Source organism: Echeneis naucrates, chromosome 24 (genome assembly GCF_900963305.1).
Source record: "Echeneis naucrates chromosome 24, fEcheNa1.1, whole genome shotgun sequence".
Lineage (NCBI taxonomy): Eukaryota > Metazoa > Chordata > Actinopteri > Carangiformes > Echeneidae > Echeneis > Echeneis naucrates.
Genome location: NC_042534.1, coordinates 14,547,065 through 14,566,083, shown reverse-complemented (window position 1 = coordinate 14,566,083; position 19,019 = coordinate 14,547,065). Strand labels below are relative to the sequence as shown.

Here is a 19,019-nt window from a genome sequence, read left to right as displayed (position 1 = left end):
TCAAGGTCAGACTTCTAAAACTTGGCGATATTAAGGGTTTTATTAAAAATCAGCTTTCATGATAAACGTTCCGATACTAAGCACTGATTTTTGGATTTATTTTTTTCCCTCGGTGGTTTTAGGTGACAGGGTCAGCAGCGGCAGTTCCGGGTCAAGACTGAGGAAAAAAAAAAAAAAAAAAAGTCCCGAGGTCACACCGCGTGCCAGCTTTGAGTGTAATTAACGTTAACCGACTAACCGTCACTAACACCGGTCTGCTGTGAGTTTTCTACACTTACTAACTAAACTTAAAAGGTTTTTGGAAGCGGTTGAACGGATTGCCTAACACATCAGTGTGACGTAATAAAAAAAAAAAAACTAAAAAAAAAAAACCTTAAAAAAAAAAAAAAAAAAAAAAAAAAAAAAAAACAACGAGCCAGTGTTAAGTTTGGGCGGCTGGAGCAGAGCTAGCTGGGCTGCCTGTGAAGCTTCTGTCAACCTTCATCGTCAACAGAAGAGGGACAACACCCGACCGGAAAAAAAAGGTGAGTTCAAGTGGTTAATCTCCTCTCTAGTAATTGATAAATATGTTTAAATCGGCATCAGATGATACACGAACTGCCGCCAACCCACTAAGCTAACGTTAACGGCAGCTGCTAATTGGCACCTGGCTGTAACGGTACTGTAACAGAGGGAACACAAGCCTCGGTTAGGAACCCTGCTCAGGGATGACAGTGTGATCTAAGCCTGAACGGGGGGAAATTGTGTTTTGATGATTTTTTTTTTTTGTGTTGTGTGCTAATGTTTTTTCAGATAACATCCAGCGTTGATGAGAGAGGACAAGTCATGGGTTGGTGGAAGTCATAAAACTGCCAAAATGTCTTCAATCCCAGGGCTCCCTACACAAGGATCAGATGTAACTATTCTCATAACCAGGGTCCATTTGCATCCGCTCTGTGTGCTTGTGGAGTTCTGGGGAAAATTTAGCCAGGATAAGACAAGAGAGTATGAGTGGCTGGCTAAAGACATTCAGTCTCCTGGAAATGCATTTCAAGAGTTTGAGGGAAATCCCGGCGACCAGTGCTTGGTGCAGATAGATGGTACTTGGTACAGGTCCCGCATAGTCTCAAGAAATGTCTCAAAATACAACGTGTTCCTCATTGACAAAGGGATGTCATCTAGTACCACCACAAGTAAGCTGGCATGGGGTAAGAGGGAGCACTTTGGCCTGCCACCTGAAGTGGAGTTTTGCGTTCTAGCTAATGTGTTACCACTCTCACCTGAGAGCAGATGGTCTCCAGTGGCTCAGGAATTTCTGAAATCTCTCGCTGGGAAGTCCATGAAGGCACATGTGCAAGATGTACTGGTACCTCACAGAACATTTGTCCTGCACATCCCCTGCTTGTCCAAACAAATGTATGAGATGGGGTTTGCCAAGAAGCTGTCTTCAGACATGTTTCATGATTTCGTATTCCTATCACTTCAGTCCCAGAGTACGTCTCAGACCCATAGTTCAGTTCAACTGTCAGCATCAGCAGTGTCAACTCAACAGATCTCCATAGGAGCAGGTGAGCGATTGCACAAGCAAGAGCTCTTCATGTACCCAGAATTACCAGCAGGAACTGTGGAGACTGTCATTGTCACAGAGGTGACGACTCCACAGCGGATCTTTTGCCAGTTGAAGGTATTCTCACAAGAGCTGAGGAAACTCTCAGATCAACTCTCACAGTGCTGTGAGGGCAGAAGGACCAGTTGCCTTGTAGGTCCAGAAATGATTGGTTTTCCATGTGCTGCAAGAGGAAATGATGGCAGATGGTACCGCTCATTAGTACAACAGATATTCCCGGTCAACAGAGTGGTAGAAGTGTTGAATATTGACTATGGAACAAAACAGTTTGTTCAAGTGGATAATGTAAAACCACTGACTGGAGAATTTTTTAGGCTGCCTGTTGTGACGTACATCTGTTCCCTCCATGGAATTATTGACAAGGGGGTTGGGTGGACATCCAGCCAAATTGACTTTCTTAGGAATCTTCTGCTTTGCAAGACAGTGATTGCCAAGTTTGAGTACCAGAGTATCTCAGAGGGTGTACACTATGTCACGCTCTATGGGGATGAAAACACAAACATCAACAGGTTGTTTGGGTCCAAGGAGAGCTGTTTGCTGGAGTGTGAGAGAACAATTGGAAATTATGACATCCCTAGTCGCCAGCATCCAGCTCAGCAAGAAAAAGGTCAAAAAGCAATGCTAACTCCTGGTAAGACCGAAGTGGAAAAAGAGAGGGAAAGCGCAGCAGAGATTTTGCCAGCAGAAGACCTCTCCCTGAACTCCTCACATGTTGCAGTTGTACAGCACGTATCCAACCCATCAGAGTTTTGGATCCAAACCCAGAACTATGCTAATGAACTGGATGAACTGATGGATAGTATCTATCATTTGTACAGAGATTCAAAAAATCAGGATGTGGTGAGTACTCCAAATGTCGGCCTTTACTGCGCTGCCAAGGCACGAGACGGGGACTTCTACAGAGCAACTGTATCTGAAGTAAGTGGGACACAGATCAAGGTATTTTTTGTTGATTATGGAAACACTGAAGTAGTTGACAGGATCAACATCAGGACCCTTCCTGACAATTTCAAAAAGCTGCCAAGGCTAGCACTGAAATGCAGCTTAGCTGGTGTCAGAGCAAAAGATGGAAGATGGAGTCAAAGTGCCTGTGACTTTTTCGTCAAAGCAGTTACCGATAAAGAACTAAATGTACATGTAACAGCAAAATATGACAATGTCTATGTTGTCCAACTAACAGATCTGAAAGCCCAGGGAGAAAGAGACCTCAGTACACTGATGTGTAGGTCTAACCTTGCTGAGAGTGCTGAGACACAGAGACAACACAAAGCCAAAATGAGCATAGAACCTGCTGCCTTACCTCCTACACAAAATCCAGATAGTAGCCTCTCAGGTATACACAAGAACAACGGAATGTCTTCCCGCACCCGAAACGCTGCTGGCCCTACCAACATTGAAAGAAAGGTCCCTACATTCAAGGAGCACATGTTTCCCATTGGGAGTGTCCTTAATGTTTCTGTGTCCTATATCGAAAGCCCAAATGACTTCTGGTGCCAACTAGTGCAAAATGCAAGTCACTTGAAATTGCTCATGCATGACATACAGGCTCATTATGCAGGTAGTGAATTTCAGCCTCTTTTAGAAACAGCTTGTATTGCTCGCCACCCTGATAATGGAATGTGGTACAGGGCCCTTGTAATACACAAGCATGAAACGGCCCATGTGGATGTGCTGTTTGTTGACTATGGTCAGACAGAAACCGTCTCCCTGTATGACCTGAGGAAGATATGTCCAGCATTCCTTTCTTTACATGGTCAAGCTTTTCGATGCAGTCTGTTAAACCCTGTTGATCCCACATCTGCTATAAACGAATGGAATAACGAAGCAGTAGAAAAGTTCCACAGTTTTGTGCAAACTGCTGCATCCAACTTTGTGATTTTAAAGTGCACCATATATGCCGTCATGTACAGTGAACAGAAAATAGTTTTCAACATTGTGGATCTAGAAACTCCTTTTGAGAGTGTCTGCACTAGCATGGTCAGCCTTGTACAGAATGCACCTCCCAAGAAAGCCTCTGGATCATCCTTCCGCCTGGACACATACTACTACTCAACGCACAATATCAAAATTGGGACAGAGGAACAGATCACAGTGACATGTGTGAACAATGTCACCCAATTCTACTGCCAGCTTGAGAGGAACACTGATGTGATAAAAGATCTCAAGATCAAAGTGAACAATCTCTGTCACCAACTGCAGAATGTAAAGCTCCCAGCAGTCTTTGGAACATTGTGTTTTGCTAAGTATACTGATGGACACTGGTACAGAGGACAGATCAAGGCCACAAAGCCAGCAGTCCTGGTACACTTTGTGGATTATGGTGACACTATTGAGGTGGACAAATCAGATTTGCTTCCAGTACCCAAGGAGGCTAATGATATCATGTCTATACCCTTGCAAGCAGTTATGTGTGGTCTCTCTGATATTCCTGCCAATGTTCCCAATAAGGTGAACAGCTGGTTTGATACAAGTGCAACAGAATCCAAATTCCGAGCACTAGTAGTGGCCAGAGAACCTGATGGGAAACTGATGGTTGAGCTGTATCAAAGAAACATCCAGATTAATTCAAAGATCAAAAAGATGTTTCAGATTGAGATGGGCGTAGAAGAGCAGGTTGTCTACCAGCACACAACAAAGACTATGCAAAAGCCTCCAAGAGATGTCTCAAGACAAATGACAGGAACTGAAGGTTGCAAACAAGATATCAAGAGACGCAATTTCTCTGCTCCAAAACCTGAACTACTAAGGAAAGATGAGTCAAAAGCTCAGAACATGAATATGCACACTGCATCAAAGTCTTTGCGCAGTGTTTGTGAATACGGTCAGAAGGTCAAAGCTGCTCCATTACCACTGTACAGACCTCCTAGCCAAAGAGAGACATGTGGACAGATGCCAAGTAATGTGGAAAATATGTCTCAGCCCGCAGGTGCCCATGCCAAACAAAGAGAAGAAAATCTCACACACCAGTTTGAGTCCAAGTCATATTGTGCAGAATATCAAAAGGAAAACACTGTTGAGAAACTCCCCACACTTGCTGACCTGCCTTTAAAATCAATTACACCAGGTATGGAAGCAGATGTTTATGTCTCACACTGCAACAGCCCATTGAGTTTTTACGTCCAGCTTGTCAGAGAGGAGGGGGAAATAAACACCATTGCTGAGAAGCTCAATGATCCCACATCAACTCTGCAAACAAGTGCCATCGGTGACTTACATCCAGGTGACCTTGTTCAAGCAGAGTTTGCAGATGATGCTTCGTGGTACAGAGCAGTTGTAAGAGAAATCCATGGCAACATGACGGCTGTTGTTGAGTTCATTGATTTTGGAAACACAGCAATGGCACCAATAACCAAGTTGGGCAGACTCCATCAGTCTTTTTTGCAACTACCTGTGTTCAGCATACACTGCATGTTGAGTGATGCTGCAGCTCTTGGAAAAGAGGAAATGCTTGATCCAGAAAAATGTTTAGCTTTCAGAGAAGACATTGGTGGTGATGGAGAAAAAAAACTGAAGTGCCAGTTTATCAGACAATCAGGATCTGTATGGGAGGTCAGTCTGAAAGACAGTGGTATGAACATCATATGTAAAGCATCTACTAGATGTTTAACAGATGGCTCAGAAATACCAGAGGAAGTTGAACGAACTAACACAGAACCTACTCAGAACTCAGGGAAGCTGTCCGAGAATCCCTGTTCTGTAAGTTACTGTGAACAAGAGTTCTCTGAAGAACAGCAGTTACAGATCTACATCACAGCTGTAGTCGATGCTAGTTCCTTTTGGTGTCAGCGTGCTGACACAGGGGAACTTGACAGGATAGCATTAAGTGTCTCTGAAGTTGGGAGTTCAGTTGACACTCATGTTAACCCACACACAATTTCCCCTGGATGTCCATGCATTGCTCTCTTTTCAGACGATCAGCTTTGGTACCGTGGAAAGGTCATTAGAAAAGATGGAGATGAGGTCTCTATTCTCTTCGTGGACTATGGAAACAAGTCTCAAGTCAACATTGCAGATGTGAGAGTAATGCCCCCTTCCTTGGTAGCAGCGCCTCCACAGGCATTTCTGTGCGGGCTCCAAGGCTTTGATTCTTCTTTTGGCTCTTGGACCAGTGATGCAGTTGATGCGTTGTCTGCACTTACAGCTGACAAGCTCTTAAAGGTGACAGTCACTGGGGTTGAAAGAGATCAGGAAAATATCAAATACCTAGTGCAGATGGAATGTGATGGCCAGCTTATAAACAAGGTAATGGAAACCTGGTGGAAGAGCTTGACATCTGAAAACAATCCTGATGCACTTGGACTAACCACCTCATATGAAGTGCCACTGCAGTGCGACTCATGTGTGAAAGACGTCACACTACAGGAGAATCCACTTGAGTGTCCTGGAAGCCAAGAAAAGCATGCCGCTGTAGCTTGCAGCTACCCTCGGACAGAGCATGAAGTCCCTGATGCTAACTCTCTATTTGACAAGAACCTTAAGGAAGCCCTGGATACGTCAGAAATAGCACCGTCTTCATCTGAAGATGTGAACACTGGCAACACTGCAAGCAGCTTTGACATCATGACCTATTCTGGTAAGTAACATGCTGTTTTCAATTTGTGCACAATATGATCAGTTTTGCTGAGCAATTTGAATTGCATCAAATTCATCTTTGGTTAATTTAACGTTGTTCGGGGAAGTATGCTAATACGGAATGTAAAATTTTCTGTTTTTGTTTTCTGCTCCCATTTAATTTTCTGGTAATATTTGTTTATCACAGCTGTTTTCAAGCTGTTGTGGTTAACGATTGTGTGAAGCGAACAATTTTGGCCTTGCTATTTTCTTTGTATATTCAGATCTGCCTGACAGAGAAGACGATGAGATTGCCGTTGAAAAGGATAGTTCTCTTGCGGGAACGACAACAGTGAGAATGGTAAATTGTCTTTCAGTGACTTTGCATACACTGTGTGAATTTCTATGATTCAGCATACTGTTGTACATGCATGTAAAGGTTTGTACTATCTAGTGTGTACTGTCTTTTTCTGAAGGTTCCACGTGAAGTTCTCTGTCCTAGGAGGAGCAATGATCTACAACAGACAGACATGATTTGTAAAGACTTAAATCAGGTACCTTAAAAGTGACATTTTAATCAAGAAAAAGACAATAAGTTTTAGCTAGTGTAATAGTTTATGTGACCAGATATATTTGTTATGATTTGCTGAGATTCAGAGATGATCTGCCTTTTATCCATACAAAGCAATTGGGGAAGTCATTTGGTGCTCATTGTTTATGAAAAGACATTTTGCAAAAGTTTATTTTTGCTCCTGGTTCTGTTTTTCTCACTGTTTCAGACTGAATTGGCATTGTCATCCATTGTCCTTCCTGTTCAGGAGATGTGTGGTGAGTTGCTTTTTTTTTTTTTTCCTTCTCCTTCAAACTCGTGCCAGTTTGTGCGAATGTTAATGTAGCCACAGGAAGTGAAAGGTCTATGAAATGCCAGGCTCCTAAAAATAACAGGAAGTTGATTTTTGTTAACCTGCCGATATGCCCGCTCATAAACATAGTCAGCAGTTGGGGTTCCAACAGGGCTTTTGGCATGCAGCTTAAGGAGGTCGTCAAGGCACATTAAAACCCCTGAAATTCAAACTCCACAAAGTGGGAACACAGTCATGAACAGATTTTTAAATTTAGTTTGAACTACACTTTAAGGATATAATTTCTTACTCCATTCAGAATAATTAGTAAGCCTTTTCATTATGAAAGTATTTGTGACTGGCATATCCATGCACACTGTGATCAGGAAGTGTTTTTAGCTTGATTGGCATGCTTGTAATGCCATCAGTTTGCCAAAATGGAAACAAATGTAGCTCAAGGCAGTGAGTCTGTGGCAGAGTTTTTGTTATTGAGAGATTTAGGCACTGAGATGGGTTATCACTTCTGAATTAAGAGCTTACAGTACACTGAAGCAGTTGGTAACTCCAAGTAATACCCAGAGACCTTCACTGAAAACAAAATTAGGATTTTGTTGATGAAATGTGATTGTCCTGTCAGATTCTCCTGAAGATCACAAAACTGAATCCGGAGACTGTGTCTCAGAAGTGCAATCTGATGATGCATGTGTGGAGGTAATGTTATGGAAATATAGCGTTACACACTACAGATGATTGATTTTATGTTGCAGTTTCACAAGACATTAAATTTTACATCAGCCAATGGCCTCAGGCAAGTGATTGATATTCTAATCTGTTTTAGAATGATCCAATGACTGAAGAGGAGACCATAGTTTATCGTGAGGACATACATCCTGGTTTGTTGCCACATTTCACTCTTCTGACTAATTTTTAGAGACCAACCAGGCATTTTCATTGTTTCTGTGGCTATATGTAGCAGGTGAAATCATGACTCCCATTTGGAACCAATAATTTGGCATCTCTTTCAGCGCACAGACGAACTACAAGGTGTAATCATTTGAGCGTTACACAGAATGTAAATCATTGAATTGAAAATTCTCAAGCCTTCTGGACATACTTGAATAGCAGAAAAGTGGCTCTGAGGTGTCATGTTCTTTTAAGCAGGAATGTATTCCGAAGAAGGCAGCACTGATTGTGTGTCTGTTTTTGCAGTTCTGCCAGCTGACTCTTACACAGCAACCACTGAACCACAGACATGCACGGTTCCCTCTTCAGAGGTAAAGAATTTAAAAGCATAGTTCTATAAACAAATAACAAAGCTCCTCCAGTCTGAAAGGAAAATTGTCTTTCTTCATTTCAGAGTGATGATGTGGAAGAGGTAGCCTGCTTGACAAATGTGTGCACAGGTATCTGACTTAACCATGCAATGCGATGTCGCGTTTGCATTTACTGGATTGTTAGTGGTGTTTTTTCCCTTTGCACAGAAGATCCAAATGAGCCAAGTGATTACAGCAACGACTCCAGTGCAAGACCTGATTGTCTCATCAGTATGGCAGCAGAGGAAATGGTAATTTGCGTCAGTGAGTTCCTATATGCGAGACTCTGCATCTGAAGTGTTAATAAAGCGATCAGGCTCAGACACAGGTAGAAAAATAACTTGTTTAACTTGATGTCGTTCACAGGAAAATAATGCAACTTTTTCAAATTAATGCATGCTTATCTAATTAGCCTTTTTTTTTAAGCTTCCGGAAGAAAATATGGAAGCAAATATAATATAATAGAAATAGAAAGGATGAGCAGATGTTTTTCCACATCCTTAACTTGATCTATTAGAGTCTGACTTGTGGTCGTCTTCATGAAGACATTTTTAAAAGATGTCTACTAGGAGAAGCCATTAAAAAAAAAATCATAATCTGTGGCCTTAATGTTTGCACAAAGTCCACAACAATACTCATAGCATTCAAACTACAATCAATCATTAGATATTAAATGATCAAAATTTAGCCAAGGAGACATTCCCCACTCAGAGGACTGTTAAATAATATTGGAGCACAGTATTGTGCCATGATCCATCCTCCCAAAGGTAGCATTGGAAGGATTGTGATTATGGTCCTTGCTGTTTATCTTAGTCTTGCTTGCTTAAGATATCTTGCTTAAGATATCTTAAGCAAGCAATGGCAAAGTCATGGTGGCTTGAGGATTCTATAGAAGTGGGTGTAGCAGATCGCTGACGCTAAACGTCAGACTAATTGTGCTGCAGAGTGATTTTAAAGATGATCCCCCTTTGGGAGCATCCCAGACCATAATCCAGGGGATATACTGTGGGATGATCTGTTGAGAGAGACACTCAAAACAGACATTTTAAGAATATGTCTGAGCTGAAGCAGCCCTGTAGAATTTCCAAAACTCCTCCTGAGCTCTGCAAGTCTGATCAGCAGCTACTGGAAGACCTTGATTGAGGTTTTTGCCAAAGCAGATTTTTTTAATTTAAGTGGTTCAATTACTTGTAGAAGCACTGTGAATGTTGAATACCTACAAACACAAACTGAGTCAAATGACCAAATTAGCTGGATGAGATTTAGCAGGATTATTTCATCCTAAAATGTCTTTTAGCCTGAATTAATTAAACCACATAATTTAGCAAATACGGCCCTAGTTTGTAATGCAGAAAGCTATGTTCTTTTCCATTAGGATAACCTGATACCTGAAGGTGAGACCTTGACTCATCATGAAGATAAGCTTTCTGGTTTGTAGTGCTTTTTTTTTTTTTTTTTTAAATTGAACATATTTTGAACAAATTCCTAATTCCTCTTCTACGGGTCTACGCACCTTTCTTTGTTGTTGCAGCGCTGTCATCTGATGCTAAGGCACAAACCTCCTGTCCAGATATGGTAAAAGATGCACTTCAATGCACTTCTAACATTAAACCGAAAAACAACGCATCTAAGTGGAGAGATTTTTCTTTATTCCTGTTCAGATTACTTTGCTGGAGGAGGTGACCTGTCTCGTTGGTGAGATCTGTTTGACAGAAGCCTGCAGAGGTATCAGATTTAATGGAAATAAAAACGTGTCTTCTGTCTGGGATAGTTTATCATGATTTGTGCAGGAATTTACATTTGACACTTTACACATTTCCATTATTTGAATGTAGAAATAGACGATATGCTCCTTGTTTGTAAGTCTGACTAGAATTATAATTTTTTTGTTCTTCCAGACAAACAAAAACTGCCTGAAACTGAGGACAGTGAGCAGCTGGAGCAAACACCACCCAAACAAAAAAAGGTAAATGTTCAGTGGAAAAAAAAAAAAAAAAAAAATCCTTTTTTATTTTCATTGAGGACCACAAGATTGATGGGCAAATGTGAATAAGAAAAAGAAAAGCAAAAATTTGAATCATTTCCCTGTAATATTTATATTTACTGTTTGCTATGTGATCAAGATGTTAGAGACACAACATTTTCGTTAGGTGATTCATTGCTTGCAGTACAAAGTGGTGATACCCAGCATGATAGAAACTCAGTGTACAGTTATGTGTGTATTCGTGAATGACCAGCAGCATGGTAGAGGTCAGAACGGCATCAGCCAACACTAACTCCATTGACACACAACATCCACAAGCCATGTCAATAAACCATGCTCTACACTGGCATTTCATGAATCGCTGTTCCTCTAATTAGTATAATATCATATTTCAGAAATAGAAAATGAGAAATGATTTGAAGTAATCAACCAGAGTTTTGAAACGGTGTTGATTTCCAGGATTGTGATGATACTAGCTCCTCGGGAGGAAGGCCATCCTCTGTAGATGACAGTTTTGGTAAGTTACATTCTGTCCATTTGGCTGACGTAATCCAATTGGTTCTCTCGCTCTTAGTTCTTTATGCCCTTGCTTCTCATGTGGGGATGCTAGAAAAGAAGGAATAATTTAAATCTCGCTGTCATTTTTAAGAAACCTGGCATCTAATGTGAAGTATTAAATGACATCATTAACCTTGTATCCTGTCGTGTGAATAACTGCAGCAAACAATTACTGTTCGTCAAAGAGAGAGAGAGAACACATTTGGTTACAAATACTTATTTTTCCTGAATGAATAAAGTCTAAGATTTTGATCTTCAGTTTCCAAGGTAGTTTGTCTAATTTATGTATCTTAGTTTTGTAACTAAGATATCATATTAGTCATACAATAATCAGTATATGATGCTGCTATTTTCATTAGATGAATTGACTTGTCCCTTACTTTTAACTCCAATTCTATTTCTTTCCTGTTCAGAGGTGGAGCTGTCAAAGGTAACTCATCTGTCCCTGATCATCAGTGATGGTTGTGATGATGTCCTGCCTGTTGAGCAGCACACAGAGGAATAACTGTCCTGCTTCCTATGTGTCTTTGTCACACCCCCCGAGTCAAAGATTGACTACAAATGCTTCAGTTACATTTACAAGTTCAATTTTCTTTGTTGTATTTGCTGAGTACACAGTGGCAGTATTGATATATTGAGTTGACCCAGCAGACACTTTGTCCTCTGACTCAAATATATTTGTTTCTGTTAACAACCAGCTGGTTATATGTGCCTTTTTGTACAACAATATTTTTCTAAAGCTTAGTGGTTTGTGTTCAGTATCCATGTGCGTACCCAGTGTCACCGAGCTAATCTGCTGTTCTATACAATCTGTTCTGATAAAGTGCACCACCATTCTTTGAGTATTGAATCTTTTCTTGAAGGTGACTGATTTGAAGGGTTGAAGGTGAAATGCTAGTTTTAAAGGATGCAACATATTTTCTCTAGTTTGGATTTATGCATGTGTTGAAGAAACATTTATGTTTAAATAAATATTACAGATCTATGGAGCAACTTTTCTTCCCACTGCTTTTTCTTTCAGTTTGGTTTAACATACCTGATTCATTACTAAATAGAAACATTTGTTTTCCTGGTATTTTAAAAATGACACTTTTCACATCATTAAAAACACATCGCCCATTTATGTCTGTTTGTTTCTCTGGGGCGTAATAGTGCATTATTGATTACTTTTAATTTTAGCTTTGGAGGAATTTTTAAGCTTCTGAAATTAACGCTTGAATAAACCGGGAGGGATGACCCCACTTGGACAATGCTGTTTGTATATAAACCAGATTTATTTGATTCATGTTGTGTACAAATGTAGATACCAGACAATAAATGTATCAAAGAAGGCTGTTGCCCAGGATGAACAGTACTAGGACAGGGAGGGCGCATGTCAATGGCATGCAGCCTTTTAGTGTTGGATGTCCTCATGATGCTGATTTCTTTAGCTGTTTGTTGAATCAGGATGGCAAGATTGAATTTTCATATGAGTTGTCAATCTTATTTTGTATCCCATCACATAATCACACTGCAATCATAGAGTAGCTTGTCTCTGCTGGAAGGTTATTATTTCTAATTGGCTTTATAGACACTCAAAAGTTGAAAGTAATTGAAAGCAGTTCAATAAGAAATTGCCAGAAATAAATGAAAAAAGATTTCACCAACAGTTAAAAGAAAAAAAAATGTGCTGCTTGTGCAACATTCAGGCATTTTGAAACAAACAGAGGGTTTCACCTGCCAAGAAAAGTCTTTCCTGCTGATGAGGTAGAGATAGGCTTTCCTCCATCAAAATGTTGTCCATTGTATATTTTGAATTAAAATGTTTGAAATGCCAAGTAGGGCTGGTTTGATATTTTGGCACCATTCCCCCAGCTCCCACACAGGAAGCAAGATGGTTAAAATGAGGTTCCCTTGCTGATCACATGGCAGACTGAAGCACAGTGACATTAGTTCCTGGTATGAGGTTGTCATCCTCTCCATCGATCAGAGGGTCCCACTGATTGAAGTTCTTCTCTAGACCTGCAAAGACCAAGATGGTTTTTAGTGCAATTCAGAAGTTCGGCTTTAACCTCAGACTAGACTGATTAGATTGGGATCTTGTCTTACCTAGGTGGCGCTGCAGAAAGGCTAGTGTTGCTTTGTTGGAGAGGTCTATGGCGATGGCCGGGTCGATCTCTCCTTTCAGCTTCATCAGTTTACCCAGCCAGTTTCCCGTCAGGAAGGTGAAGTCTGGGAAACTCTGGTGGACTGTGCCTCTGAGGGAAACATCACATCATTATGATGTCAAGGAATTATCAGTTCCTGGTTTGTCCTGCAAGCAACCTGAGCTCTCCCTGTTCTACCTGATAGTGATCATTTTCCTCTGTATCACGGCCGAGTCCAGCTTCCTCATGCGGCTGATGTTTCCTGCCCACTGGAACTTCTCTGAGTTGATGAAGAAGATCGGCTGCTTCACGCGGGGAAAGATCTCATCATCCAAAGGGAACATCCAGGCATCCAGCGCTACGCCACACCTGAGGTAATGGGATTTTTTTTTAAGATGCTTTGCATCACTTCCTAATCCACATCAAGACATAAGATTTTGTAGTTGTAGGAAAATTAAGTAAGATGTTGATTGAGGAGACCTGGTGTAAATGCACATACTTGAAATTAACCTCTTTGCACAGACTTTCAATCACTGTTGCCCCCCCAAAGGAATGCCCCATCACTGCCACCCTGCACAGGTCCATGGAGTTCTGCTCATGAAGGGAGGAAAGGAGCACGCAGTTAGAGCAATGTAAACTGAGCTGACAACTTTTTAGTTTCATATTCTGCCATCAAATCATGGCTGGTTGTATTCTATATTTCATTGTTAACAAACCAAATTTTGAAAAGTATTGTGTGTCTGACACCTGATATATTCATATAATATGATAATGATGTTCTGACTGATCAGTATTTGTCTAGCTGTATTAGCGAGGCACCAACAGAAACAACTGAGAGCTGGACTTAATCCTTCTGGTTAATGTTAAGTTTTCATATTTTTGACAACAAAACGTAGAACACAGCCAGACAGAGCATGTAATACTCAGAGAGCCATGTCTCACTGGTTAAGAATTAACCCTTGGTGTGTTGATTGAAGCTTTTTAAAAGACAACAGGCAAACTTTAAAGTTCTATATACATGAAAACAATAAATGCATACTATTTATCTTCCTGATTTGTTCTACTCCTCCATTCAAACTCTCATTAATGGAAAGTCAAGATTTTGCAAGCTCTGGAGTTTCCAAACTTGGAAAATTTGCACCTTATATTTGATTACATACAATTCTCAGTGATAAGCTCTGGTCAGAAAGCGGTTAGTTCTCAGACCTTTCTGTGTCCATCTGTGTGTGATGTCAGCCCTGGAATGGACTGCAGACTTGTGTTTTCAGTTTTTGCTGTCGTTATGAATAAAATGAACACTTGGTAAATGGTTGCAAAACGCTGTAATCAAAATCTTCTGAATAACACTGTGCACCTATAATTCTACCAGTTCGGTTTGTTCCGACTTGACTTTGTATCCTCACATTATTCCAGGTCTGTTGGATCTGCTGCAGTCTTGTGGCCCCTGCTGACTTGCTTTTACTTTTGTCCCTTGCCAGTTGATCAAAGAGATCAGAGAGAGAAATGTTTGTCCTTGTCTTTGCCTGTTACTGAACAGTGTACCCTGTTGATAATTGTGGCGTCTGTGAGGTGAAAAACTTGAAGCTTATAACAAGCTTACCTCCAACGCTGCCCAGTCAAACTGTGTCTGCAAAACATTTTGCATGCGTATCCCTGAGTTGAATTTCGTGAGTCTATCCAGTGCCTGGATGCATTCATCTGCTCTTTGTTTCACCTGGGAGAAGAAAGATTCCCACATGTGAGGCGAAAATGAAAACACACAAAGGAGTCTGCTGCACAAGATTCAATGTCAAAGTTTTTGAACAGTTGAACTGACGCCAAGAAAAAAAAGCAGAACAAACAAGGATGCGGTTTGGTATGAGCATGAGTGTCAGGCTTTGAGTCTTCACTGGGTCTAAAGTGAAGATGTTGTGTCATCCAGCTGTCATTTGAAAACGATGAAAAAAAAGTCATTTCCCCACAACAACCTTTATCACCAACCCTATTAAGAGTCATCTGTTTTTACTTGTAACCTGTTTATTTCTGAGGGGGAATTCACTCTCTCCGTGCCGTAGCGTCCTGTAGTACATCCACTCCTTCACGAGGTTGCTCTGGGCAGATGCCGATGTTTTAGACGCATTCTCTGAATCTGTCTTCTCATGGAAATAAAACGTTGCTGAGGCTGACTGGTCCCTGCGTTGGAAAAGTTAATTATGATTATTAAATATATATAATCAGCTACTCCATCTGTGGGAGTAGGAAGAGTTTGTTACATCCCGTCCTCTCTTACAACTGTATTCCACTCATCCATTTAATGTTGATGACATCAGTCTGGCTCTTTGACTTAAAAAAAAACAAAAAAAAAAACAAACAACACTTTTTAACCTCTCCCTCCATTGTTGTATGGTCGCATTATTCAATGGCATCATTTGGTCTTGATCAACAACAATGCCCCAAGTGGTTGTCTTTGATTTTCTGAACTCGCTCTCCAATGTACAGAGGTAGGTCTACCATCAACAGTTGCTTCATCTCCACCTGATCGTCTCTTCAGTGCTGACACTATTTGAGACAATCCCACGAAGAGGGATGTTCATTCCTCCCACATCCAACATTACTGTATGTGACTAACCTAAGGAGCATCTTAAATTCCCTCAGTCTCATTTTCCCTTCACATCTCCTCAGTAAAAAAAAAAAAAACAAAAAAAAAAAAAAAACTTTTTTCAACATATTGGTAGATAAAATGATTCACCAAGACAATCAATTCAAATGACTGTGCTTGTGTGTATTAACAAGTGAGACATAATTGATGCGCATACCATCTAATATGCTGTTAACATGGAATAATGCAACATGAAACATGTAATAAAGGTGGCGTTAAAGAAGAAAAATGCTCTTGTGAATGTTCCTGTCTATGGCCAGAGACTAAACAAACTTTTGGCAGTGTGACAAAGGCAGCTCTGGCTGAGCGAATGGAGTGACCTCTGGCAATCGCTGCAGACGTGTGAAACAAAGTGTGTCTCATGTGACAGCCATAAACCAGGTCACGTGCTTTCTTTTTGGCTTTAGCCTTTAACCAGCCGTTAAAATTCAGTGAAATGCCACCTCCATCGACATGAGCTACAACACTGAGTGAAGCCTTTATGTTCATCTCCATATGGTCCCCTTGTCTCTATACTGAAAAGAAATGTGATGACCTGGTTCATACCATTGTCTGAGCACCCTTTCCACTACTACTCCCACAGATAAAGAGACAGCCGCTTGCAGACAAGACTGCTGCATCATGGTTTGATTGGCTAATATTCCACTAGAATTTCCTCCTACTGACTCATGGCTTCAGTCTTAGCTTTATTTCAGAGTATGTATGAATATAGTTCACATATCTCAGGATTCTTTAGAGCATCACATCTGTTCAAGTAACTATGAGTCAGGTGTCAGATATCAAGTCATGATTTTTGTATTATAAGAAATGTGTTTTTCCTTTGATGAAACAGACCACTGAACCTTAGTGCGCTTCTGTGTCTTGTTTGAAATTCATTTGAACTTTAACTAATTCTTTAGTTTCTTAATGTCAAAGTGTGTTTCATAATTCAAATTTCAAAATTCCAAATATTAGGAAAGTAACACATTTGTTTCTTCCCATAGTCTGTTTTGTCCCTCCTTAGCCCGTCCTACAGCTGCTGAATAATTTCTTCTCCATGTTCCTGCTCAGTACCTGCTGCTGCAAGAGTTACCTTTAGTTCTCATTACACACCACTACTGACTTCCCATTGTCACCTCTTCTTCTCCCCAGCTGCTAATATTTACTAGTGCAGATTTAGAACTAATGAGTGCCTTGATGTAACTTTGTTATGATTTGGTGCTATAAAAATACATTTGATTAAGTTTGACTTGACATAAAAACTCATAACAACACACATTTGCACAATTACCTGTGTTCCACAGACGCCACAATGAAACCTTGAGAGGCCAGTTCGACACATATAGCTGAATACAAAGTCCTGAAAAACACCAAGGACAAGTCAGTTACACCTTTATAGCAGGTTGTAGGTGAGCAAAACTTACTCTTACATGCCATAACACAGAAGTACTGACAATAAGTGTGTTTACCTAAAGGCTCCCAGCCCATGGGAGAAGATGACTACTGGACATTTTTCCCTTGATTTGAAAGGAGCATCCAAGAAGGCTGGGATCTTAAAGGAGCCTAGGATGAACAAATGATTAAAATATCATCTTTCTAAAGCACAGTGTTTATATGCACAGCACAGCTAATAGTAGGTCATTTATAATGAATGTGGACATCATTTCTGTGATCACTGTCAAAGCTGAACTGCTGTTCCCTGGCAGTTAAATGTGAAAGTTGATTTAAAAAGTCTTCCATGATTACTGGGCACCAATAACACAACTTTAACTGGAGTTTAAAATCGCTTGATAAAACCAGTTAAGTATAATAAGTCACACAATTAGCAGAAACCAAAGCATTCACACTGTGATGTATTTGGAAATATTCTGACTTCTCTATCATGTAAATGGACAAAAGCATGCAGAAACACTTGTATGGTCTCGGAGAGACCAATTTGAGCAGCCTACGCCTATATGACAAAACATGCAATATGTTCTACATTCCACTGATTGAGGTTAAATTACCAAAGAGGTAGTTGAAAATCCTTTCACTGAGAGTCCTGTTGATTTTCATGAAGTCTGCCAGACCGTTAAAATACTCCCTGCATGGGACCCAGTCTGCTTTTTCTGACTTTTCAGTCTCTTGACAGGGATAGTAGAGCCTGAAGAAGCTGCCCTGTTGGTGAGAGAAAAATGCAAGTTCGCACCCATAAGCAGCTATTGTTCACCGAGACGTGACCAGCAAGATATGTCCCAAATATCTTGTTCACGAAATGCAAGCGAACGCAGCCAGGTAGTGGCTGTTTCACTGGATGATGGGAAGTGATCATCGTCGTCTCATTGCTTCAAACTGAAGAGCTTTTACTGCAGCTACACTAGTTCTCACCGCTGACATTACAGCGATACACACAGATGTGCTGTCTTTTGCTCAGTCCATCGGATCATTTGCCAACTCTCCCAGACGCGTCTGCCTTTCAGCTGTATTTTTTATGGCTTAAAGCTTTCCACTACCTGTGCAGTGTGGTCCATCATGAAGTCGGTACAGCCCACATGATTGGGGCCGTTGGCTGGGGGGATCCCGAGGTTATTACTGCAGGCGTTCCCCATGGTGAAGAAACTGAAGGTGTACCTCCTCTGCTCTGTCAAATAAAGAGACGATATGAGGAAACAATCGGCATGACAGGATAGAAAGCTGCGGCTCTCCCACTGGTGACTCACTTCAGACAGCCAGCAGATAATAATGAATGATAGACAATATTGATTATAATGAATGCCCCCCCCCAAAAAAAAACGTCATTCGTCACTTTCTGTTCAAATGGCACTGGAGACGGGTGATGTTTGCACCAAGTGTACCAAACAAAAATGAGTCAGTTGTGTATCGCTGTGTTCAGGTGCCAACAATACGTGACCTTACAGCTATTTGGAAGCAGGCTCTGGCTGACGAGGACAGTTGTATTCGCTTTCACCGCGAATGTGTCTTTTAAAGCCATACCTGTCCTCCCCAACGTGTAAATCCTCTTGGCTAGAAACTGTAGAGATACTCCATGAGAAAACATCCGATACCTCGGTGGATCCGGGAACGAGCTAACTGCTGTAACTTCGTGTTAGCCCCCCCAATAAAAACAGTTATTACGACATAAAAAGAGACGAGACCTACCGGAGATACAGAAGTACGATAGCTGCCAGTGTTGCTACATCAGCTGCGCAACATTACCAAGTGACATTTTTTTTTTGTTTGTGAAGACTGTGTACCGGTGTCAGGCAGTGGGAGTGGTTGTTCGCTCGGCTAACAGCCGTGTTAGCCGCCGTTAGCACAGGAGGCTAACCCAGAGCGGCTGGTGACCCGAGGTTGCCTCATCGTCCTGAGGCTGAGCGACCTGACCGGTACTGACTGGAAAACGTCCCTCAACTTAAAACCAACACCATGCCATGTAACTTATT

General features: G+C 41.0%; 2 protein-coding genes across 4 annotated transcripts; one reads left to right on the top strand and one right to left on the bottom strand.

The window, feature by feature from the left end:
* The first annotated feature begins 856 nt into the window (after positions 1-856).
* Positions 857-11,834, top strand: tdrd6a (tudor domain containing 6a). The gene is made up of 12 exons (XM_029497115.1): positions 857-6,179; positions 7,637-7,710; positions 7,838-7,892; positions 8,209-8,273; positions 8,357-8,402; positions 8,481-8,563; positions 9,688-9,742; positions 9,844-9,887; positions 9,974-10,037; positions 10,211-10,278; positions 10,756-10,813; positions 11,268-11,834. Exons 1-12 carry the CDS (start codon positions 857-859, stop codon positions 11,357-11,359), a joined length of 6,027 nt encoding a protein of 2,008 aa, XP_029352975.1. The 3' UTR covers positions 11,360-11,834.
* Positions 11,835-12,112: 278 nt separating this feature from the next.
* Positions 12,113-18,893, bottom strand: pla2g7 (phospholipase A2, group VII (platelet-activating factor acetylhydrolase, plasma)). 3 transcript variants are annotated; one of them, XM_029496648.1, is made up of 11 exons: positions 18,736-18,893; positions 18,090-18,217; positions 17,604-17,754; positions 17,067-17,160; positions 16,889-16,957; positions 14,993-15,152; positions 14,581-14,694; positions 13,480-13,571; positions 13,179-13,349; positions 12,943-13,091; positions 12,113-12,855 (listed from the first exon to the last, which is right to left on the bottom strand). In XM_029496648.1, exons 2-11 carry the CDS (start codon positions 18,183-18,185, stop codon positions 12,755-12,757), a joined length of 1,197 nt encoding a protein of 398 aa, XP_029352508.1. In that variant the 5' UTR covers positions 18,186-18,217; positions 18,736-18,893; the 3' UTR covers positions 12,113-12,754. The 3 variants fall into 3 exon arrangements, with proteins under 3 accessions (XP_029352508.1, XP_029352509.1, XP_029352507.1); XM_029496649.1 differs by having other exon boundaries at positions 18,090-18,212; positions 18,736-18,868; XM_029496647.1 differs by lacking the exon at positions 18,736-18,893 and adding an exon at positions 18,571-18,722.
* Between the last annotated feature and the right edge of the window lie 126 nt (positions 18,894-19,019).

What these genes read in the sequence shown, in the direction of transcription:
- pla2g7 (XM_029496647.1), bottom strand. Translation starts at nt 18,634, where the DNA reads ATGTTTTCTCATGGAGTATCTCTACAGTTTCTAGCCAAGAGGATTTAC. An exon ending in TGATGGACCACACTGCACAG is followed by an intron (nt 17,755 to 18,089) that starts GTAGTGGAAAGC and finishes TCTCACCAACAG; the next exon opens with GGCAGCTTCTTCAGGCTCTA. An exon ending in TCCCCCTCAGAAATAAACAG is followed by an intron (nt 14,695 to 14,992) that starts GTTACAAGTAAA and finishes TTCTTCTCCCAG; the next exon opens with GTGAAACAAAGAGCAGATGA.
- tdrd6a (XM_029497115.1), top strand. Translation starts at nt 857, where the DNA reads ATGTCTTCAATCCCAGGGCTCCCTACACAAGGATCAGATGTAACTATT. An exon ending in TGACATCATGACCTATTCTG is followed by an intron (nt 6,180 to 7,636) that starts GTAAGTAACATG and finishes TTGTCCTGTCAG; the next exon opens with ATTCTCCTGAAGATCACAAA. An exon ending in TCGTGAGGACATACATCCTG is followed by an intron (nt 7,893 to 8,208) that starts GTTTGTTGCCAC and finishes CTGTTTTTGCAG; the next exon opens with TTCTGCCAGCTGACTCTTAC.